This window comes from Saimiri boliviensis, chromosome 17 (genome assembly GCF_048565385.1).
Source record: "Saimiri boliviensis isolate mSaiBol1 chromosome 17, mSaiBol1.pri, whole genome shotgun sequence".
Classification (NCBI taxonomy): Eukaryota; Metazoa; Chordata; class Mammalia; order Primates; family Cebidae; genus Saimiri; species Saimiri boliviensis.
The window spans coordinates 18833305-18856451 of record NC_133465.1 but is presented as its reverse complement, the minus strand read 5'-3'; the positions used below and the strand labels follow the sequence as shown (position 1 = coordinate 18856451).

Sequence of the window (23147 nt, the reverse complement as noted above, 5' to 3'; positions counted from 1 at the left end):
TAGACACAGGGTTTCACCGTGTTAGCCAGGATGGTCTCAATCTCCTCACCTCATGATCTGCCTGCCTTGGCCTCCTCAAGTGCTGGGATTACAGGCATGAGCCACGGCATCCAGCCAAGTACCATTCTTTAACTCAGAAAATACCTGCTACTTTCAAAAGCTTGCAACCAGGACGGGCGCAGTGGCTCATGCCTGTAATCCCAGCACTTTGGGAGGCCAAGGCCAACGAATTACATGAGGCCAGGAGTTTGAAACCAGCCTGGCCAACATGGCAAAACACTGTCTCTACTAAAAATACAAAAATTAGCTGGGCGTGGTGGCAGGCACCTGTAATCTCAGCTACTCAGGAGGCTGAGGCACAAGAATCACTTGAACCCGGGAGGCGAAGTTTGCACTGGAGTACAGTGAACTGAGATTGCACCACTGCACTCTGGCCTGGGTGACAGAGTGAGACTCTAAAACAAAAAAAGAGATTTTCAAAATTAACCCCTGGTCTCACGCATGGCTGCCAGCCTGAGCGCCCACCATTGCACTGCCCCGCTCCTCTGCCAATCACAATGGAAGAAGAGATCCCCACACTCATCACTGACAGTGGCTTTGGCATGTGCAAAGCTGGCTTTGCTGGACAATGCCCCCCAAGCTGTGTTTCCCTCCATTGTTGGGCATCCCTGGTTCCAGGGTATGATGGTGGGCATGGGCCAGAAGGACTCTTACATGGGTGACGAGGCATCCTGACCTTGAAATATCTCATTGAGCACGGCATCATCACTAACTGAGACGATGATATGGTTTGGCTGTGTTTCCATCCAAATCTCATCTTGAATTGTAACTCCCACAATTCTCACGTGTCATGGGAGGAACTGGGGCAGGGGAATTTAATCATGGAGGCAGGTCTTTCCCATGCTGTTCTCATGATACTGAATACGTCTCACAAGATCTGGTGGTTTTTAAAACAGGAGTTTCCCTGCTCTCTCTCTCTCTCTCTCTCTCTCTGCCTGCTGCCATCCATGTAAGATGTGACTTGCTCCTCCTTGCCTTCTGCCATGATTGTGAGGTCTCCCCAGCCAGGTGGAACTGTAAGTCCATTAAACCTCTTTTCTTTTGTAAATTTTCCAGTCTTGGGTATGTCTTTATCAGCAGTGTGAAAACAGGCTAATACAGACGACATGGAGAAGATCTGGCACCACACCTGCAATAAGCTGCATGTGGTTCCGGAGGAGCATCCAGTGCTGCTGACCTAAGACCCTCTGAGCCCCAAGGCTAACAGAGAGAAGATGACTCAGATCATGTTTAGACCTTCAACGCCTGAGCCACTTATGTGGCCATCCAGGCCATGCTGTCCCTCTACACCTCTGGGTGCACGACTGGCATTGTCCTGGACTCTGGAGGTGGCCACCACATGGTACCTATCTATGAGGGCTACGCCCTCCCCATGCCATCCTGTGTCTGGACCTGTCTGGCCATGAGATGGCCACTGCCACATCCTTCTCCTCCCTGGAGAAGAGCTGTGAGCTGCCCGATGGCAGGTCATCGACATTGGACATTGGCAACGAGCAGTTCCGGTGTCTGGAGGCACTCTTCCAGTCTTCCTTCCTGGGTATGGAATCTTGCAGCATCCATGAGACCACCCTCACCTTCATCATGAAGTGTGACGTGGACATCTGCAAAGACCTGTATGCCAACACGGTGCTGTCTGGTGGCATCACATGTACCCGGGCATCATGACAGGATACAGAAGGAGATCACTGCCCTGGTGCCCAGCACCATGAAGGTCAAGATCATCGTGCTTCCCTGTGAGTGCAAGTACTCAATGTGGATCAGCAGTTCCATCCTGGCCTCACTTTCCACCTTCCAGCAGATGTGGGTCAGCAAGCAGGCGTATGAAGAGTTGAGCTCCATCATTGTCCAGCACAAATGGACTGTGAGCTGATGTATGGCATTTGTTGCATGGGTTAATTCCTAAGTATAAATTTGCCCCTGGCAAATGCATCTATCTCATGCTAGCCTCACAAAATTGGAATAAACCTTCAAAAAGAAATTGTCCTTTAAATTTGTATCTGATATTAGCACTGGATTGTAGAACTTGTTGCTGATTTTGACCTTGTATTCAAGTTTAAATGATAGCCATCATATTTTCTTATTCACGGATATCTGACGTAAAAGTCCATGGTATTGGCTGAGGTGGGTGGATCACAAGGTCAAGAGATCGAGACCATCCTGGTCAACATGGTGAAACCCCGTCTCTACTAAAAATAGAAAAAATTAGCTGGGCATGGTGGTGCGTGCCTATAATCCCAGCTACTCAGGAGGCTGAGGCAGGAGAATTGCCTGGACCCAGGAGGCAGAGGTTGCGGTGAGCCGAGATCGCGCCATTGCACTCCAGCCTGGATAACAAGAGCAAAACTCCATCTCAAAAAAAAAAAAAAAATCCATGGTATTTAATGCCCTATACTTATCTTTGATTTCAACTCTTAGTACTTGTGCCTTGGTCACTTCGTGGCTGACGTTAAGAACTGGCTTCTGGAAGACAAGTCGGTGGGTTGGTCGGTCTGTGTGTCCAGCAGTCTCTGATCTGTGCAGGGCATTAATGTGTCAGGGCTGAGTGCTCTGGGATTTCTGTAGAGGCTGGTAAGGGCTCCTGAACTGATTGTTTCTGCCTTGCCGGTCTATCAGGGTTGGAAAAGTCCGAGCTGTAGGACCCAGTTTCCTTTCTTAGCTGTTTTCCTGCCAGAACACCATGAGCTGCTACTTGTCTTGAGATGGAAGCAGTTTGCATTTCCACCTGTAAATGTATTCATCCTTTTAATTTATGTAAGGTTTTCTTGTACGCAATTCTCGATTCTTTGAGATGACAACACATTTTTTTTTCTGTTACGTGAGAACATTAGGCCCCAGCAACACATCATTGTGTAAGGAAAATAAAAGTGCTGCCGAAGGAAAAAAAAAAAAATTCCCCAGGCATGGTGGCTCATGCCTGTAATCCCAGCACTTTGGGAGGCTGAGGTGAGTGGATTGCTTGAAAGCAGGAGTTCGAGACCACCTTGGCCAACATCGTGAAATCCCATCTCTAGTAAAATACAAAAATTAGCTGGGCGTGGTGGCAGGTAATCCCAGCTATCAGGGAGGCTGAGGCAGGAGAATTGCTTGAACCCAGGAGATAGAAGTTGCAGTGAGCCAAGATCGCACCACTACACTCCAGCCTAGGTTACAGAGTGAGACTCAAAAAAAAAAAAAAAAAAAAAAATCAAGGCTGGGTCTGGTGGCTCACACCTATAATCCCAGCACTTTGGGAGGCTGAGGCAGGGGGATCATGAGGTCGAAAGATTGAGGTCATCCTGGCCAACATGGTGAAACCCCGTCTCTACTAAAAATACAAAAAATTAGCTGGGTGTGGAGGCGTGCTCCTGTAGTCCCAACTACTCAAGAGGCTGAGGCAGGAGAATTGCTTGAACCTGGGAGGCAGAGGTTGCAGTGAGCTGAGATGGCATCACTGCACTCCAGCCTGGTGACAGAGCAAGACTCTGTCTCTAAAAACAACAATCAGTAGTCTCACTGAGGTAGTAGCTACAGTGAACAAATACCACCCCTTAGGGTTTGGGTAACAAAGGGGAAAAGATGGGGATGAATAAAGTCTGAAGTGGGGCACAGTGGGGAGATGGAGGAGGCCTGCCTCCTGGCCCTTACCTCTAAGGGGCTGCGCTGAGGCTAATTCTAGGAGCATGGGGGAAACTGCGCACTGGAAGCCGAATTGCCTGGACCATACTGCTCAGCAGAGGCAGACACAGGAGTCTGTCCCTTTCTCCCACAAGCTGTAATCCCCTTCCTGCTGGTTTGCAGAGATCTAGCCCAGAAGCAGAACACAGAACAGGGGATTGAAAGCTGTGACGATCATGACCAGCACTCTCCTCAAACACTGACTCAAGGGTTTGCGGGTACTAGGAAAAGGTTCTAAGCAACATACCCCTTTTCAGTTCAAACTTTCCGAAAAATGCAGTATTGTAACGAATCCATCTTGGGAAAAAATTATAATAGTGTCCACATCATTAGCAGCTCACGAGAGTTACTTTTCATTTGCATAGTGTCGACGGCCAAGTACTAGGAATTCTCACACACATTTTAAGTGATTTTAATTTCAGATCCAGATAAATGAGTTGTCGTTTTTGTTTTTTTAAAAATAAAACAGGGTCTGTAATTCACTACACAGATAAGAGATCATTTTCCATTAAATATTTTTTCTTAATTGCTGCCATTATTTAATAATGAAAATGTGACTTACCAAACAACTTGAAACATAAGCAAGTGAAAGTGATGCAACCCACCAATAGTCCTAATTCACGTGTTAGAGAATTTGAGTTTAGTTGATGGGTCAGCAAACTACGGGCTTCAGGTCAAACCTGGCCTGCTGCTACTTTTTATAAATAAAGTTTTACTGCAACACAGCCACATTCGCTCATGCACAGCTCTACACTTCCCTGCAGCAACACAGAGTAGTTACAATAGGCCATACGACCTCCAAAGCCTTAGGGGCAACTTTTTGTGTGACTCATGAGGTTTCTTTTTCTTTTTTGAGATGGAGTCTTGCTCTGTTGCCCAGGCTGGAGTGCAGTGGCGCAATCTCGGCTCACTGCAACCTCCACCTCCTGGGTTCAAGCGATTCTTCCGCCTCAGCCTCACCAAGTAGCTGGGACCACAGGCACGTGCCACCACACCCAGCTAATTTTTCTGTATTTTTAGTAGTGATGGGGTTTCACCATGTTGGCCAAGATGGTCTCGATCTCTTGCTTGTGATCAGCCCACCTTGGCCTCCCAAAGTGCCGGGATTACAGGCGTGAGCCACTGCACTCGGCCTTCTTTTTCTTTTTTAGTATCGAGTCTTGCTCTTGTTGCCCAGGCTGGAGTGCAATGGCGCAATCTCGGCTCACTACAACCTCCGCCTCCTGGGTTCAAGTGATTCTCCTTCTTCAGCCTCCCTAGTAGTTGAGACTATAGGCACCTGCCACCCCCACACCCCCAACTAATTTTTTTTTGTATTTTTAGTAGAGATGGGGTTTCACCATGTTAGTGAAACCAGGCCAGGCCGGTCTGGAATTCCTGACCTCTGGTGATCCACCCACTTCAGCCTCCCAAAGTGCTGGGATTACAGGTGTGAGCCATTGCACCCGGCTGAGGTTTCTTTTTTTTTTTTTTTTTTTTTTTTAAGAGACGGAGTTTTCGCTCTTGTTACCCAGGCTGGAGTGCAATGGCACGATCTCGGCTCACTGCAACCTCCGCCTCCTGGGTTCAGGCAATTCTCCTGCCTCAGCCTCCTGAGTAGCTGGGATTATAGGCACGCGCCACCATGCCCAGCTAATTTTTTGTATTTCTAGTAGAGACGGGGTTTCACCATGTTGACCAGGATGGTCTCGATCTCTTGACCTCGTGATCCACCCGCCTCGGCCTCCCAAAGTGCTGGGATTACAGGCTTGAGCCACCGCGCCCGGCCGAGGTTTCTTTTTTAAATAATGAAAATGTGACTTCATACAAAGAACTGAATGTTTGTAGTAAGAGAGAAATGTTTTTTAAGGCCCAAATTTGATGTGTTTTAACCTGGCCACACTTTTTTTTTGAGATGGAGTTTGCTCTTGTTGCCCATTGGAGTGCAATGGCGCAATCTCACCTCACTGCAACCTCTGCCTCCTGGGTTCAGGTGACACTCCTGCCTCAGCCTCGCGGGTAGCTGGGATTACAGGCATGTCTCCACACTTTATTCGGCTCTACACCATGCCAGGGCTAAATCAGTAAATCTGAGTCCAAATTCGTGTGAGGAGAGGCCCCGAACGTCATCAAAATGCAGCTATCAGTTTACCTGAAATGCTTTGAGAAGAAACAGTGGGAAAGCCTGCCATTTGTCTCTTAAAAACTGTTAAATCGAGAGGGGGAGAAAAGCCATTCTCAAGACTACAAAAGCGTAGCCCACACTAAGGGCTAGAAGGTGCTTGTGACACCACCTGGGCAACCCAGCAAAACCCATCTCTATTAAAAAAAAACCAAAAAAACAAAAAAAATTAGTTGGCTGTGGTGGTGCTTGCCTGCAGCCCCAGCTACTTAGAAAGCTGAGGTGGGAGAATCACCTGAGTCTGGGAAGTTTAGGTGAGCCATGATCGCACCATTGCACTCCAGCCTGGGAGACAGAGACCCTGTCTCAAAAAAAAGTGAAGTGCCAATGGCATCTCGTGATCCACAATTCATACTCTCACCAATATGCATGTTAATGTTAATTTTTTAAATTAGGTTATGCCTTATGGACTGTCCTACCTCTTTTTTTTTTTTTTTTTTTTCATACAGACAGGGTCTCACTATGTTAACCAAGGTAGTCTGAATTCCTGGCCTCAAGCAATCCTGCCTTGGCCTTCCAAAGTGCTAGGATATTACATACAAGTGTGAGCCACCATGTCTGGCCTTTTTTTTTTAGACACTGATAACAACTTTTAGATTTTTTTTTTTAGATACGAATGTGTCAATGAATTAAAAAAAAAAAACCTTTCAGATTCAAATCTTCCAAAAATTCCTAAAATCTAACTATTTCTGTTCACAATGAATGTGCTTAGTAAAAACTTTTCAGAGGGGAAAAAAGTGATACGGATGACACATTAATGTTCAAGCAATTTAAAACAAAAAGGTAGATTTAATGCAATAACAATAATCTGAGGATAAATAAATCCATGACAGACTTTAAAGTTTGCAAATTTGTTTCCTTTCTTTGCAGAGAGAATGGTTTTCTGAAAGCACATAGGACTGAAGATGTCAAAACAAAACTTAATTTCTTAATAACCAGGTGACACAGGCTTGGTCCTCTCTGCTGCCCTCTGAATGTTTGCCACTGGCCAAGATGGTAGTTTCTCTTGTTCAGCTCAGGATGGATGTTAGTTTCAGGAGTAACTGGATGGTTTGTTTCCTGAGTCATCTTCTTGTGAGCCCATACTCTGTAAATGGAAAGTGAAGCTACATATTTATGTTTGCCTTTATCTAGGGTTCTCCAGCAGCCCAGTAAGCACACCAGTTACCTGGTCCCTCCCAGAACAAAGCCACCCTGTGATCAAGGGCAGGCAATTCAGGAACCACCCTAAGCATCCCTAAGTGTTGCAGGCTGTCACTTGAAAATGCTCTCAACTTGAATTTCTCCATGATTGTATGGTAAAGGTTTTCAAGAAATACTTAATAACCTGAAACTTAGTTCCTGTGCCTGATGTGACAACATCCCTCCTTCTCCACCCAGTCTACTTTTTTTTTTTTTGAGATGGAGTTTTGCTCTTGTTGTCCAGGCTGGAGTGCAATGGCGTGATCTCAGCTCACTGCAACCTCTGCCTCCTGGGATCAAGCAATTCTCCTGCCTCAGCCTCCCGAGTAGCTGGGATTACAGGCAGTGCCACCATGCCCAGCTAATTTTGTATTTTTAGTAGAGACGGGGTTTCTCCATGTTGGTCAGGCTGGTCTTGAACTCCTGACCCCAGGTAATCCATCTGCCTTGGCCTCCCAAAGTGCTGGGATTACAGGCGTGAGCCACTGTGCACGGCCCAGTCTACTTCTTTTTTTTTTTTTTTTTTTTTTTTGAGACGGAGTTTCACTCTTGTTACCCAGGCTGGAGTGCAATGGCGCGATCTCGGCTCACCGCAACCTCTGCCTCCTGGGTTCAGGCAATTCTCCTGCCTCAGCCTCCTGAGTAGCGGGGATTATAGGCACGCGCCACCATGCCCAGCTAATTTTTTGTATTTTTAGTAGAGACGGGGTTTCACCATGTTGACCAGGTTGGTCTCAATCTCTCGACCTTGTGATCCACCCGCCTCGGCCTCCCAAAGTGCTGGGATTACAGGCTTGAGCCCCCGCGCCCGGCCAGTCTACTTCTTATAAGGAGAACTGTGATCACCTTTTGCACAAACTGAGGGTTCACTGTGATCTCCTGGTCCATGGCCTTCAGTCGCTCATCCAGCTCTATGCACTTCAGCATCTGCATGACAGGCACATCAGAAGGTGGTCAGTAGCAGATTCAGGTCAACTGCATCCTTTCTAACTTACTGTTAGACTGTTAACATGGCTGTTAACATGAGTGCCATAGGTTCACAATCTCTTGCTCTGAAACCATACCTAATACCCCACCCAACAGGACCCAGGCAAACCTCATAATCAAACACATAGCATGTTTTGCAGTGAAACTGGAGTATATTCACACTGAGATAAAAGACCAGACAACATTTCAGGTGACATTTTGTCATCAAATTAGTTATGAAAAAACAGTTTTCTGAGATTTAATATTCAGTTCACTTCCCTGCTAAGAAGTTAGAAACATAGACCACCCAAAAAATGTCCCCTTCAGCCCCAGAATCAGGGCAGCATGCCCTCAGGAGACACAGAGGTGGCTGCTGCTGCTGTGGCCCATGCTGCTGCCTGAAGGGGACCTTCAGGAGGGTGCTCTACTCTTCTCCTCCAGCCACCCCGACTCTGCTTCTGACAGACACAGGGAGAGATGTTTCCTGACCTCCCAACCTGGAACTCAACAGACATTTCAGCAAAATCACAAGGCCCTGTGTTGTAAGTGGCAGCTGGGAATCAAGTTATATTAGGCCCTTCAAGTGTTTTCAGAGTTAAGAGAGGTTTTGATGAGCTAGCTGGATGTCTAATCCACTATTTATTTATACCCATACAATCAGAAAGAGGTGTTTTTTTTTTTTTTTTTTGAGACGGAGTTTTGCTCTCGTTACCCAGGCTGGAGTGCAATGGCGCGATCTCGGCTCACCGCAACCTCCGCCTCCTGGGTTCAGGCAATTCTCCTGCCTCAGCCTCCTGAGTAGCTGGGATTACAGGCATGTGCCACCATGCCCAGCTAATTTTTTTGTATTTTTAGTAGAGACGGGGTTTCACCATGTTGACCAGGATGGTCTCGATCTCTTGACCTCGTGATCCACCCGCCTCGGCCTCCCAAAGTGCTGGGATTATAGGCGTGAGCCACTGCGCCCAGCCGAGTTTTTTTTTTTTTTTTTTGAGCTAGAGTCTCCCTCTGTTTCCCAGGCTGGAGTGCAGTGGCGTGATCTCAGGTAACTGCAACCTCTGTCTCCCAGGTTCTTCTAAGCGATTTTCCTGCCTCAGCCTCCAGAGTAGCTGGGATTACAGGTACACACCACCATGTCCAGCTAATTATTTTTTTTTTTCCAGTAGAGATGGGTTTCGCCATGTTGGCCAGGCTGGTCTCCAACTCCTGACCTCAGGAGATCCACCCACTTCAGTCTCCCAAAGTGCTGGGATTACAGGTGCGAGCTACTGCGTCCAGCCTGGAAGAGTTTTAAGCAGCCCATTCTGGTTTTTGTTGTTGTTTTTCTTGAGACAGAGTCTTGCTCTGTTGCCCAAGCTGGAGTGCTGTGGCACAACTGCAGCTCACTGTAACCCCTGCCTCTAGGGTTCAAGCAGTTCTCCTTAAGCAGCCCATTTTGAAATTAACTTTCTAGTAACTAAGGTGTACATAGACTGGGAACTACCTGTACTTAAAACTAAAATTACCTGGAACACAGGAGCAGTATTTCAAATACATTTCAACTGTCAATTAAAAAAATAAAAATATGGCATTCATGTTTACCTCCTGATCAATGTTATGAAGCATGGCTGGGTTATTATATTTTTCAGGGTTATCATGGAAACTGACCATACCGTCCTTCTGGTTAATACTTGCAAAAATCTCACCATCTTCTATCTACCAAAAAAAAAAAAAAAAGAAAAAAGAAATCAGGAAAGCAGTTTAGATCCGAATGCTATATGCTATATGAATACAGAGTCATCTACTATAATCAGGGAAAAGCACAGAAGGCAACACGGATATAAACAAACTTGTGTGTGTGTGTGTGTGTGTGTGTGTATATATATACACACATATATATACATATACATACATACATATATATACATATATACATACATATATATACATATATACATATATATACACATATACATACATACATACATACATACATATATATACACACACACACACACACACACACACTTTTTTTTTTTGAGATGGAGTTTCGTTCTTGTTACCCAGGCTGGAGTGCAATGGCACGATCTCGGCTCACCGCAACCTCCGCCTCCTGGGTTCAGGCAATTCTCCTGCCTCAGCCTCCTGAGTAGCTGGGATTACAGGCACGCACCACCATGCCCAGCTAATTTTTTTTTTTTTTTTTTTTTTTTTTTGAGACGGAGTTTCGCTCTTGTTACCCAGGCTGGAGTGCAATGGCGTGATCTCGGCTCACCGCAACCTCCGCCTCCTGGGCTCAGGCAATTCTCCTGCCTCAGCCTCCTGAGTAGCTGGGATTACAGGCACGCGCCACCACGCCCAGCTAGTTTTTTGTATTTTTTAGTAGAGACGGGGTTTCACCATGTTGACCAGGATGGTCTTGATCTCTCAACCTCGTGATCCACCCGCCTCGGCCTCCCAAAGTGCTGGGATTACAGGCTTGAGCCACCGCGCCCGGCCGCCCAGCTAATTTTTTGTACTTTTAGCAGAGACGAGGTTTCACCATGTTGACCAGGATGGTCTCAATCCCTTGACCTCGTGATCCGCCTGCCTCGGCCTCCCAAAGTGCTGGGATTACAGGCGTGAGCCACCGCGCCTGGCCAAACTTGTATATTTTTAAGCACCATTTGTTTATCCAACACCCTACTATTTGCTTAGGCACCATTATAGATGCTAAGAGGTATGAAACTGATGCACACACACACACAAAATCCCTACCCTTGCATTTTTGTTGTTGAGGTGAAGTCCACACAACGTAATTAACCATTTTATTTTATTTATTCCCAGGCTGAAGTGCAGTGGTGCGTTCTCAGCTCACTGCAACCTCTGCCTCCTGGGTTCAAGCAATTCTCCTGCCTCAGCCTCCTAAGTAACTGAGATTACAGGTGCCTACCACCACACCCAGCTAATTTTTTTGTATTTTTAATAGACACAGGGTTTCAGCGTGGTGGCCAGCCTGGTTTTGAGCTCCTAACCTCAAGTGATCTGCTCGCCTCAGCCTCCCAAAGAGTTAGGATTACAGGCATGAGCCACCACATCTGGCCTACCATTTTAAAGTGAGCAATTCATTGACACTTAATGCATTCTACAATGCTGTGCACCCACCATCTCTATCTAGTTCTGGAGCATTTTCATTACCCTAGAAAGAGGCCTCCAGACCCATTAGCAGTCCCACCCCATTCCCTTGTCCTCCTAGCCCCTGGAAACCACCAATCTGTTCTTGTCTCTTATGGATTTGCCTTTTCTGGATACATGAATGGAGTCATACATTATGTAGTCTTTTGTGGTCTGGCTTCACTCAGCATGATATGTTTGAGGTGCCCTTATGTTTTTCAACACCAATTGCATTGAGATATAATTTACATTCCCTTTTTTTTTTTTTTTTTTTTTGAGGAGTTTCGCTCTTGTTACCCAGGCTGGAGTGCAATGGCGCGATCTCGGCTCACCGCAACCTCCGCCTCCTGGGTTCAGGCAATTCTCCTGCCTCAGCCTCCTGAGTAGCTGGGATTACAGGCACATGCCACCATGCCCAGCTAATTTTTTATATTTTTAGTAGAGACGGGGTTTCACCATGTTGACCAGGATGGTCTCGATCTCTTGACCTTGTGATCCACCCGCCTCGGCCTCCCAAAGTGCTGGGATTACAGGCTTGAGCCACCGTGCCCTACATTCCCTTTTTTTTTTTGAGACGGCGTCTTGCTCTGTCACCTAGGCTGGAGTGCAGTGGCTCGATCTCTGCTCACTGCTACCTCTACCTTCTGGGTTCAGGGGATTCTCTTACCTTGGCCTCCCAAGTAGCTGGGACTATAGGTGTATGCCACCTCGCCTGGCTAATTTTTTGTATTTTTGTAGAGATGGAGTTTCGCCATGTTGGCCAGGCTGGGCCACTGTATTTTAAAAAGTAAAGCCTAGGCCGGGTGCCGTGGCTCAAGCCTGTAATCCCAGCACTTTGGGAGGCCGAGGCGGGTGGATCATGAGGTCAAGAGATCGAGACCATCCTAGTCAACATGGTGAAACCCTGTCTCTACTAAAAATACAAAAAAGTAGCTGGGCATGGTGGCACATGCCTGTAATCCGAGCTACTCAGGAGGCTGAGGCAGGAGAATTGCCTGAACCTGGGAGGCAGAGGTTGCGGTGAGCCGAGATTGTGCCACTGCACTCCAGCCTGGGTAACAAGAGTGAAACTCCATCTCAAAAAAAAAAAAAAAAAAAAAAAAAAAAGTAAAGCCTAACACATTTTCATTTCATCCCAGTGGAAACTATCTTCTGATTCTTCAAGAAAACTTTACCACTGCTGATTCCAAGACAGATTCAAGGTCTATATATTATTTATTTGCATCAGTTACTGGGGATTTATTTGATTCATCCTCAAAGCCAAATCCTGCCCATGAAGTTAAAAAGTGAGATACCAATAAAAGTCCCAAACAGATATTTTATTCCTAACAAGATGCCCCCCATGTGTGATAATGACTTGTCCATTTGTTAGAAATGAAAACTGCTGGCCTACTCCTCTGTAGCTTTGGAAGGGATAGATGCTATTTAGTGAAACAGCAACCAGCCCCAATACATACTACACAAAATGCATAGTTCTCTGTGATCACAGAGAGCTGACTCTTTAAGAAGCAGATGGAATGTACCTAAGCAAAATGTGGACCTACCGTCACCACAGCAGCACTATTCAAAATAAATATACCAGAACTGGAAACAACCCCAATGTCCAACTAATTAAAATGGAAAGGTGTATCAAACACTGGAACACTGTAGCCCTGAAAACGAATGAACTGAGGCTATGTAGAGCATCACGCATGACTCTCACCAGGCTGAGCCAAAAACCAGATCCCCAGAAAGTATGTACTGTGTGTTTCCTTCTATATAAAGCTCGGAAACAAACAAACTTAAAATAGGATGCTAGAAGTCAGGATGGGAACAACCCTTCTAGCGAGGCACAGGGCTGGGAACAGGCATGAGGGACATTTTCCAGGTGCTGCTCATATTCTGTTCCTTCATCTAGGTGTTGGAAACTTTGTGAAAATGTGTTTAGCTGTACACTTAAGTGTACTTTTCCAATGTTTACTTAAAAAAAAAAAACAAACCCTGACCTCACAAACCTTTCATTCTAGGGGAAGGGTTTCTCAAGCCTGGCAGTACTGACATTTGGGGCCGGATAATGCTTCAGTGTGTGGGCTGTCCTGGTTTACTGTGGGATGTTTAGCAGCAGCCATGGCCTGTACCCATTAGACACCAGGAGCACCCCCATCTGTGAAAACCAAAACTATATCCCAACGTTGCCTAATGTCTCCTGGCAGATGAAATCACCCTCAGGGGAGAACCACTGCTCCAGAGCCTATCAGGGCATCTGGGCTGGTTAAGCAGGGTTCAAAACTCACACCCACTTTGACCCCTCAAAGCATTGCTGCCTTGCATGTCCTGTCTGGTGTCATAACGACTCATGTATTTCTTCTCACTCACCACTGAAGAGTGAATTTCTTGCGGATCTGTAGGTTACTCATTCTGTGTAACCCCTGTGGGGTTAGTAAGATGCTCTTAGCAGATACAAGTCACAGAGCAATAGTTTTGTTTGGTGTGTGCATGTTTCGAGTGGTACATTGAAGCAAAAAACCCTTTAGAACATTGTAAATTGAACTATCCAAATGAAATAGCTAAGTGCAGTGGCTGTAGTCCCAGCTGTAATCCCAGCATACCTGTAATCCCAGCACTTTGGGAAGCCAAGGTGGGAAGGTCACTTGAGGCCAGAAGCCTCAAGTTGTGCCTGGGCAACATAATGAGACCCTGTCTCTACAAAAAAATGTAAAAATTAGCCGGGTGTGGTGGCACACACCTGTAGTCCCAGCTACTTGGGAGGCTGAGGTGAGAGGATCATTTAAGCCCAGGCAGTCCAGGCTACAGTGAGCCATGATTACGGCACTGCACTCCAGCCTGGGCCACACAGCAAGACCCTGTCACAATCAATCAATCAAAATACAGTACACTGTTATCACAAGGGAAACTAGTTTTATTACTCCTAATTCTGAAATCATATGAAGCTTTGCCTGTCTTGAGTTAAGGATACAGGTTTGTTTTCAGTAAACTAAAACCAGATCAGAACTATGTACTTATGTAACTGAACAGGTAGGTAGATTACAATACATCAATGTGGCAGGTATCATAAAGTCATTTAAATGAGGCTTATCCAAATCAGGAATGGATGCCTGGTTGGAGTGGGGCTGAGATTGGGGAAATGCAACTGGGGGGTGATAAGAGGGTGTGTCAGTGCACTGGTGCGATTTCATTTCTGAAGCTGGGTGCTAACTACGTGGGTGTGTGCTCTGGCCTCCTTTGTGTCAGTGCTGCTCACAGCATAATAATCATCTTGGACAGGCTGGGTGCAGTGGCTCACGCCTGTCATCCCAGCATTCGGGAGGCCGAGGCGGGCAGACCGCAAGGTCACGAATTCGAGACCAGCCTGATCAACATAGAGAAACCTCATCTCTACTAAAAATACAAAAATTAGCCGGGTATGGTGGCCCACGCCTGTAATCCCAGCTACTCAGGAGGCTGAGGCAGGAGAATTGCTTGAACCCAGGAGGCGGAGGCTGCAGTGAGCCTAGATTGCGCCACTGCACTCCAGCCTGGGTGACAGTGTGAGACTCTGTCTCAAAAATAAATAAATAAATAAATAAATCATCATCATAGACCAAAACCCTCAGTGAGGGAAGAGACCGAGTCAGAACATCAGTCAGTGATGTCACTAAGCACACTGTGTAGTTCACCCAACAGTATTGAGCAAGGTTTCTTGCTACGGCAATTGCTTTACATACATACTGGCAAAAGCTTGTGATCTCATCACAGGTAAGCAGAGAAAGTAGCCCTACGTTAAAACTCTTTGTATACCCAAAATATTTCATGAGTGTTATGAGGTTTACAAAAATTCTGATAAGGAAAATATAGGCGCCTGTAATCCCAGGTACTCAGGAGGCTGAGACAGGAGAATCACTTGAACCCAGGAGGCGGAGCTTGCAGTAAGCCAAGATCATCACATCACTGCACTTCAGCCTGGGCAACAGACTGAGACTCTGTCTCAAAAAAATAAATAAATAAAATAAAATTAATAATAATAATAATAAGGAGTACAAGGCTGGGCTCAGTGGCTCACACATGTAATTCCAGCAATTTAAGGCCCATGAGGGCAGATTGAGCCTAGGAGTTCAAGCCCAGCCTGGGCAACATGAAGAAACCCCATCTCTACCAAAAAATACAAAATTAGTCTGGCATGGTGGCAGACGCCTGTAGTCGCAGCTAATTGGGAGGCTGTGGTGTGAGGATCACTTAAACCCAGGGGATCGAGGTTGCAATAAGCTGAGATTGCGCCACTGCACTCCAACCTGAGCAACAAAATGAGATCATCTCAAAAAAAAAAGAGAGAACAAATAGTACACAAGCCTGGTGTGTGTATCATACAAGCACACCAAAAGCAGAAAACCCATGGACTATAAGAAAATAGACCAAACTATCAATAGTGGTTGACTCTGGAGGTTCCCCTGCCTTTCTCATTTTTAATATTTTGCACAATGAACATCTGTTACTCTTACAGAAACAAAAATCCAGTAATTAGTTTTCTAAAAAATGAAAATCCAGGCCGGCACAGTGGCTCATGCCTGTAATCCCAGCACTTTGGGAGGCTGAGGCGGGCAGATCACAAGGTCAGGAGTTCGAGACCAGCCTGAGCAACATGGCGAAACCCCATTTCTATTAAAAATACAAAAAACTAGCCAGATGTGGTGGTACATGCCTGTAGTCCCAGCTCTCGGGAGACTGAGGCAAGAGAATTGCTTGAATCTGGGGGGCAAAGGTTGCAGTGAGCTGAGACTGTGCCACTACACTCCAGCCTGGGTAACAAGAACAAGACGTGTCTCTAAAAATAAAAATATAAAAAAGAAAATCCACTTACCATGTGCAGAACATATTTTTCTGCCTCCTGAGGTCCAGATAACTGCACACGACTTGCCATATCTTGTAATGATAGAGTTAAAAAGGTCTGAAAGTCAGAAGCAGAATTAGTCACATGTAGGAACAACAAAGGAAAGACATTTTATTAAGTATACAGAGCAGCCGGGCGAGTGGCTCATGCCTGTAATCCCAGCACTTTGGGAGGCCAGGGCGGGTGGATCACGAGGTCAGGAGATCAAGACCATCCTGGCTAACACGGTGAAACCCCGTCTCTACTAAAAAAAAAAAAAAAAAAACTAGCTGAGTTTGGTAGCACAAGCCTGTAGTCCCTGCTACTTGGGAGGCTGAAGCAGAAGAATTGCTTGAACCCTCTTCAGGTGGGGGCTGCAGCGAGCTGAGATCGTGCCACCGCACTCTAGCCTGGGCGACAGAATGAGACTCCATCTCAACAACAACAACAATAAAATGTGTACAGAGCTCTTCCCACTGATGTACAAAATAAATTTGTGTAGATGACTTAAAACTGACAGGCTAGACGCAGTGGCTCACGCCTGTAAGCCCAGCACTTTGGGAGGCCAGGTCAGGTGGATCACTTGAAGTCAGGAGTTCCAGATTAGCCTGGCCAACATGGTGAAACTCCAGCTCTACTAAAAATACAAATATTAGCCAGACATGGTAGCGATTCTCCTGCTTCAACCTCCTGTAATCCCAGCTACATGGGAGTCTGAAGCAGGAGAATCACTTAAACTTGGGAGGTGGAAGTTGCAGTGAGCCAAAATCACACCCCTGCATCCAACCTGGGTGACAGAGTGAGACTCCATCTCAAAAAACAAAACAAACAAAAAACTGACGAATCCAGTGGCTTGTCATTAATTTCCTAGAGGAGTAATAAAAAAGGATTAATTTTATGCATATGTAAACTGAAAAGGAATCCAAGGTATGCACATCTTTATGGAGATTTTCATCTTTTGAATTTTGTATTATAAATATATAAACTAAGCCAGGCGCAGTGGCTCAAGCCTGTAATCCCAGCACATTGTGAGGCTGAGGCGGGTGGATCACGAGGTCAAGAGATCGAGACCATCCTGGTCAACATGGTGAAACCCTGTCTCTACTAAAAATACAAAAAATTAGCTAGGCATGATGGCACGTGCCTGTAATCCCAGCTACTGAGAAGGCTGAGGCAGGAGAATTGCCTGAACCCAGGAGGCGGAGGTTGCGGTGAGCTGAGATCACGCCATTGCACTCCAGCCTGGGTAACAAGAGCAAAACTCCGTCTCAAAAAAAAAAAAAAAAAAAAATATATATATATATATATATATATATATATATAAACTATTAAATGAAATTTTAAAAATAACACTCATTATTCAAAATTTAAAGTTAACATTTTCAAACAAATAGGGGAGTTAAATAAAAGAGGCTGCACACTTGGGGCACATGAGGGAAACCATTGTTTACTACTGCTCTCTTGGGGTCTGATGAAAATGCCCCCTTTCAGGAACATATTAAAAGAGTTCCTTTTGCCGGGCGCGGTGGCTCAAGCCTGTAATCCCAGCACTTTGGGAGGCCGAGGCGGGTGGATCACGAGGTCGAGAGATCGAGACCAACCTGGTCAACATGGTGAAACCCCGTCTCTACTAAAAATACAAAAAATTAGCTGGGCATGGTGATGCGTGCCTATAATCCCAGCTACTCAGGAGGCTGAGGCAGGAGAATTGCCTGAACCCAGGAGGCGGAGGTTGCGGTGAGCTGAGATCGCGCCATTGCACTCCAGCCTGGGTAACGAGAGCGAAACTCTGTCTCAAAAAAAAAAAAAAAAAAAAAGAGTTCCTTTCTTTTTCTTTTCTTTTTTTTTTTTTTTTTTTTTTGAGACGGAGTTTCGCTCTTGTTACCCAGGCTGGAGTGCAATGGCGCGATCTCGGCTCTCCACAACCTCCACCTCCTGGGTTCAGGCAATTCTCCTGCCTCAGCCTCCTGAGTAGCTGGGATTACAGGCACGTGCTACCATGCCCAGCTAATTTTTTGTATTTTTAGTAGAGACGGGGTTTCACCATGTTGACCAGGATGGTCTCGATCTCTTGACCTCGTGATCCACCTGCCTCGGCCTCCCAAAGTGCTGGGATTACAGGCTTGCGCCACCGCGCCCAGCTTCTTTTCTTTTTTTTTGAGACAGAGTTTTGCACTTGTTGCCCAGGCTAGAGTACAATGGTGTGATTTTGGCTCACTGTAACCTCTGCATCCTGAATTCAAGATTCTCCTGTGTTCAAGAGATTCTCCTGTCTCAGCCACCCGAGTATCTGGGATTACAACCACCTGCTACCATGCCCGGCTAATTTTTGTTATTTTTCATAGAGATGGGATTTCATCATATTGGTCAGGCCAGTCTTGAACTCCTGAACTCACTTTGGAACCACCCACCTTGGCTTCCAAAGTGCTGGAATTACAGGTGTGAGCCACTGCACCCAGCAAGATCTCCTTCCTTAATGGCAGCTGGCAATATTTACAACAATGGCATTTTCAGAGCTGGGTATATTAAAACCCTCATCTTGAAAATTCCCTTTCTTTTTGAGACAGAGTCTCGCACTGTCACCTGGGCTGGAGTGTAGTGGCATGATCTTGGCTCACTGCAACCTCTGCCTCTCAGGTTCAAGCAATTCTCCTACCTTAGTCTCCTCAGTAGCTGAAATTATAGGTGCCTGCCACCATACCCGACTAATTTTTTGTATTTTTAGTAGAGATGTGGTTTCGCTATGTTGGCCAGACTGGTCTCGAACTCCTGACTTCATGAACTGCCTGGCTTGGCCTCCCAAAGTGATGGGATTACAGGCATGAGCCAGCCAGCCACCATGCCCAGCCCTTTTTCTTTTTTTAAAGAGATGAAGTCTTGCTCTGTTGGCCAGGCTAGAGTGCACAGGTGCAATCACAGTTCACAGCAGCTTAAGCGAACCTCCCACTTCAGCCTCCCAAGTAGTTGAGACTGCAGGTGTGCACCACTGTGCCCAGTTGATTTTGTTTTTTTATTTTTTGTAAGGATGGGATCTCACTTAGTTGCCCATGCTGGTTTTGAACTCCTGGTTTCAAGCTATCCTCCTGCTTCAGCTCCCGAAAGTGCTGGACGTACAGGGGTTAAGTGCCTGGCCCTAAATTCTTGATAAACCAATAATTTTAAAACTTACATATCCTTTAGTTCAGAGAACAGTACCCAAGAAACTGAAATTACTGCTAACTTTAGGTACACAAGTAGTTTAACACAAATGAAGACTCTAAAGTCAACATTCTAGCCTGGCCAACACAGTGGGATCCCATTTCTATATAAAAGTAGGCTGGGCGCAGTGGCTTATGCCTGTAATCTTAGCACTTTGGGAGGCTGAGGTAGGCGGATCACTTGAAGTCAGGAGTTCCAGACCAGCCTGGCCAACATAGTGAAACCCCGTCTCTACTAAAAATAAAAAAAAATTAGCTGGGTGTGGTGGTGTGCACCTGTAGTCCCAGCTACTTGGGAGGTTGAGACAAGAGAATCACTTGAACCCAGGAGGCAGAGGCTGAAGTGAGCTGAAATCATACCACTGCACTCCAGAGCCTGGGCAACGGAGCGAGACTTGGTCTCAAAAAAAAAAAAAAAAAAAAAAAAAAAAAAAAAAAAGGCAGGGTTGAGAATAGCATGTAGTGTTCATATGACCCCAATTACATATAATTGGAAGAGTTTATACATATACACAGAAAAGAAACAGAGAAGAGGAACCTGTAAAAAATCCACTAAAATGTTAATACAAAGTATTTCAGCATCGGAGGTGGCAGATTTAACCCATCCCTAGCTGCCTGCTAGCCCGCAATGTCATCACCTACTCATATAGTCTACCTGTTGAGACTTACTTGGATTTTCTAGTAGGAAAAACTGGGCTAGCATCTGGGTGCAGTGGCTCACACCTGTAATCCTAGCACTTTGGGAGGCTGAAGAGGGAGGATTACGAGGTCAGAAGATTGAGCTCATCCTGGGCAACATGGTGAAACCCTGTCTCTACTAAAAATACAAAAATTAGCTGGGCATGGTGGTGCGTGCCTGTAATCCCAGCTACTTGGGAGGCCTGAGGCAGGGAGCTGGAGGTTGCAGTGAGCCAAGAATGCGCTACTGTGCTCCAGCCTGGCGACAGAGTGAAACTCCATCTCAACAACAAAAAAGAAAAAGTGGCCTCGAAAAATCCTTGGCTGTTTCCCTCTTCTTTTCATTCTAGCACTGGGACATCATGCCAAAAACGGAGCAGCCACTCTCACAGATGTTATCTTCTGACTAGCTAGGCCCTTTAAAGACACGGTTCCTGCCTACCAGACCTCATGGCTGCCCTGTGAAGGTGGCGTTTTCCTTACCTTTGTTAGCCTCTGAATATTCTTCTTATAAAGAGATGACAAGCATTGCTTCACCAGTCCCATGTTGTTATCGCGAGTGAAAGTTTCACTGTGCTTATTCACCAGGTTTCGGAGTTCTGAGGGGTTGTTGGTTGAATACACTTGTGCTAACTCATGGTATGCATTGCTAAGAGGCTAAAGATGCAAAGGAGGAAAAAATTCAGATTAAAACTTCAGAAGACTCAGATGTGTATAGGAAGCAAAAACACATTTTCATACAATTTTTTAAGCAAGTACATGTCGGGTAACAACCGACTGTTACCCTACTCATTATAATTTACCCAAAGTAAATGCCTGATTTTTGACGGAGTCTCACACTGTCACTTTGGTGGGAGTGCAGTGGTGCAACCTTGGCTCACTGCAACCTCCACCTCCCAGGTTCAAGCGATTCTCTTGTCTCAGCCTCCTGAGTAGGTGGGACTATAAGCGCCTGTCACCATACCCAGCTAATTTTAGGTATTTTTAGTAGAGACAGGGTTTTACTACTCTGGCCAGGCTGGTCTCGGACGCCTGACCTTGTGATCCACCTGCCTCAGCCGCCCAAAGTGTTGGGATTACAGGTGTGAGCCACTGCGCCTGGCCAATGCATGGTTTTTAAGACCAAGGATAGAAAGTCCTATAGAGTAATTTATTTTCAACAAAATTTTGTAGTGCAGAACAAGCAATAACACAGCAGGTGAAAACCCACTGAATTTAGTGAAGGCACACATATCTTTATCAGTGGTCTGTTTCTCTACTGATAAATCACATAGAGAAGAAAGGAGTCAAGACATTCATCATTCCCAACATTCCCTCTCTCTCACACCTCACCAGATGCAATGAAACAATATGCTACTTCTGCTACCAAGAAGGAAGACAGGAGGCTGGGTGCAGTGACTCATGCCTGTAATCCCAGCACTTTGGGAGGCTGAGGCAGGAGAATCCTTTGAATTCAGGAGGCGGAGATTGCAGTGAGCCAAGATCGCACCACTGCACTCCAGCCTGGGTGAAAGAAAACTAGCAGTGGCTAGGAAGCCAGAGCTGCTTTAGGAATTTTATGCAAATTAGCCCGTGCTAAATATTAAGAAATGGGTACAGAGGCCCACGGGAAGATGAAGTCTTGAGGGGTGCTACCAACAGGCAGAAACTTTGACTCTAGAATTTGTATTCTTTCTACCATTTTTGTTATCATCATAAATAATTTTTTTTTTTTTTTGAGACGGGGTTTCGCTCTTGTTACCCAGGCTGGAGTGCAATGGCGCGATCTCGGCTCACCGCAACCTCCGCCTCCTGGGTTCAGGCAATTCTCCTGCCTCAGCCTCCTGAGTACCTGGGATTACAGGCATGTGCCACCATGCCCAGCTAATTTTTTGTATTTTTAGTAGAGACGGGGTTTCACCATGTTGACCAGGATGGTCTCAATCTCTTGACCTCATGGTCCACCCATCTCGGCCTCCCAAAGTGCTGGGATTACAAGCTTGAGCCACCGCTCTCGGCCTAAATAAATTATTAATTACTGTGAATGATGCCCTTGAGGCATGAAGACATTATTTTTTATGAACATTTCTTCTAAAACAGGCCAGCTCAGGGGTCACCTGGAGTTCTCCAAAATGATCTGAGTAAGGCTGCATTAATCCTGCCCTGCCCATTACTCTTCCCTGGGAGTCCAAGGACCTCTCTTAACAACCTTCCCCTCTTCCTCACCTGAGGCCAGGCAGTCTAGTGCCCTGAGACCCACTAAAGGACTCTTAGGCAAAGGACACTTGGTTATGTTCCACAATTCAGCATGAAATTCCCATTAAGAGGTTCTAACTGGCACTCTAAAATTTTAAGTTTTGTACAACGGCAATCAGGGTGAAATTATTATTATTATTTTTGGATACGGAGTCTTGCTCTGTTGCCAGGCTGGAGTGCAATGGCACAATCTCGGCTCACTGCAACCTCCGCCTCCTAGGTTCAAGCGATTCTTCCACCCTCAGCCTCCTGAGTAGCTGGGACCACAGGTGCGCGCCACTACGCCCAGCTAATTTTTATATATATATATATATTTTTTTTTTTTGAGACGGAGTTTTGCTCTTGTTACCCAGGCTGGAGTGCAATGGCGTGATCTCGGCTCACCGCAACCTCCGCCTCCTGGGTTCAGGCAATTCTCCTGCCTCAGCCTCCTGAGTAGCTGGGATTATAGGCACACGCCACCATGCCCAGCTAATTTTTTGTATTTTTAGTAGAGACGGGGTTTCACCATGTTGACCAGGTTGGTCTCGATCTCTCGACCTTGTAATCCACCCGCCTCGGCCTCCCAAAGTGCTGGGATTACAGGCTTGAGCCACCGCGCCCGGCCTTTTAATTTTTATATTTTTAGTAGAGACGGGATTTCACCATGTTGGCCAAGATGGTCTCTATCTCTTGACCTTGTGATCTGCCCACCTTGGCCTCCCAAAGTGCTGCGATTACAGGCGTGAGCCACCGCACCCAGCCAGGGTGAAATTATTAAAAAGATTGTAACTTTCTAACCCTCTTAAACTGTTCAATTTTTCTTTTTGGGAGATGGAGTCTCACTCTGTCACCCACGCTGGGGTGCAGTGGTATGATCTTGGCTCACTGCAACCTCTACCTCCCTGGTTCAAGCGATTCTCATGCCTCAGCCTCTTGAGTAGCTGGGATCACAGGTGCACACCACCATGCCTGGCTAATTTTTGCATTTTTAGTAGAGACAGAATTTCACCACGTTGGCCAGGCTGGTCTCAAACTTCTGACCTCAGGTGGTCAGGCT

General features: G+C 46.0%; 1 protein-coding gene and 1 pseudogene across 3 annotated transcripts in view; one reads left to right on the top strand and one right to left on the bottom strand.

Moving 5' to 3' along the window:
* The first annotated feature begins 557 nt into the window (after window positions 1-557).
* On the top strand, window positions 558-1930 carry LOC141581741 (actin, cytoplasmic 2-like; annotated as a pseudogene).
* A 2180-nt stretch (window positions 1931-4110) lies between these two features.
* Window positions 4111-23147, bottom strand: part of COPS3 (COP9 signalosome subunit 3) — a 41309-nt gene continuing 22272 nt past the window's right edge. For all 3 annotated transcript variants that reach the window (XM_074388307.1, XM_074388308.1, XM_039476391.2), the window contains exons 8-12: window positions 20357-20530; window positions 15990-16076; window positions 9605-9718; window positions 7904-7984; window positions 4111-6962 (exon numbers count right to left, since the gene is read on the bottom strand). In XM_074388307.1, coding sequence (XP_074244408.1) covers window positions 6909-6962; window positions 7904-7984; window positions 9605-9718; window positions 15990-16076; window positions 20357-20530 — 510 coding nt within the window. In that variant the 3' untranslated portion in view covers window positions 4111-6908. The remainder of the gene's footprint in view (window positions 6963-7903; window positions 7985-9604; window positions 9719-15989; window positions 16077-20356; window positions 20531-23147) is intronic.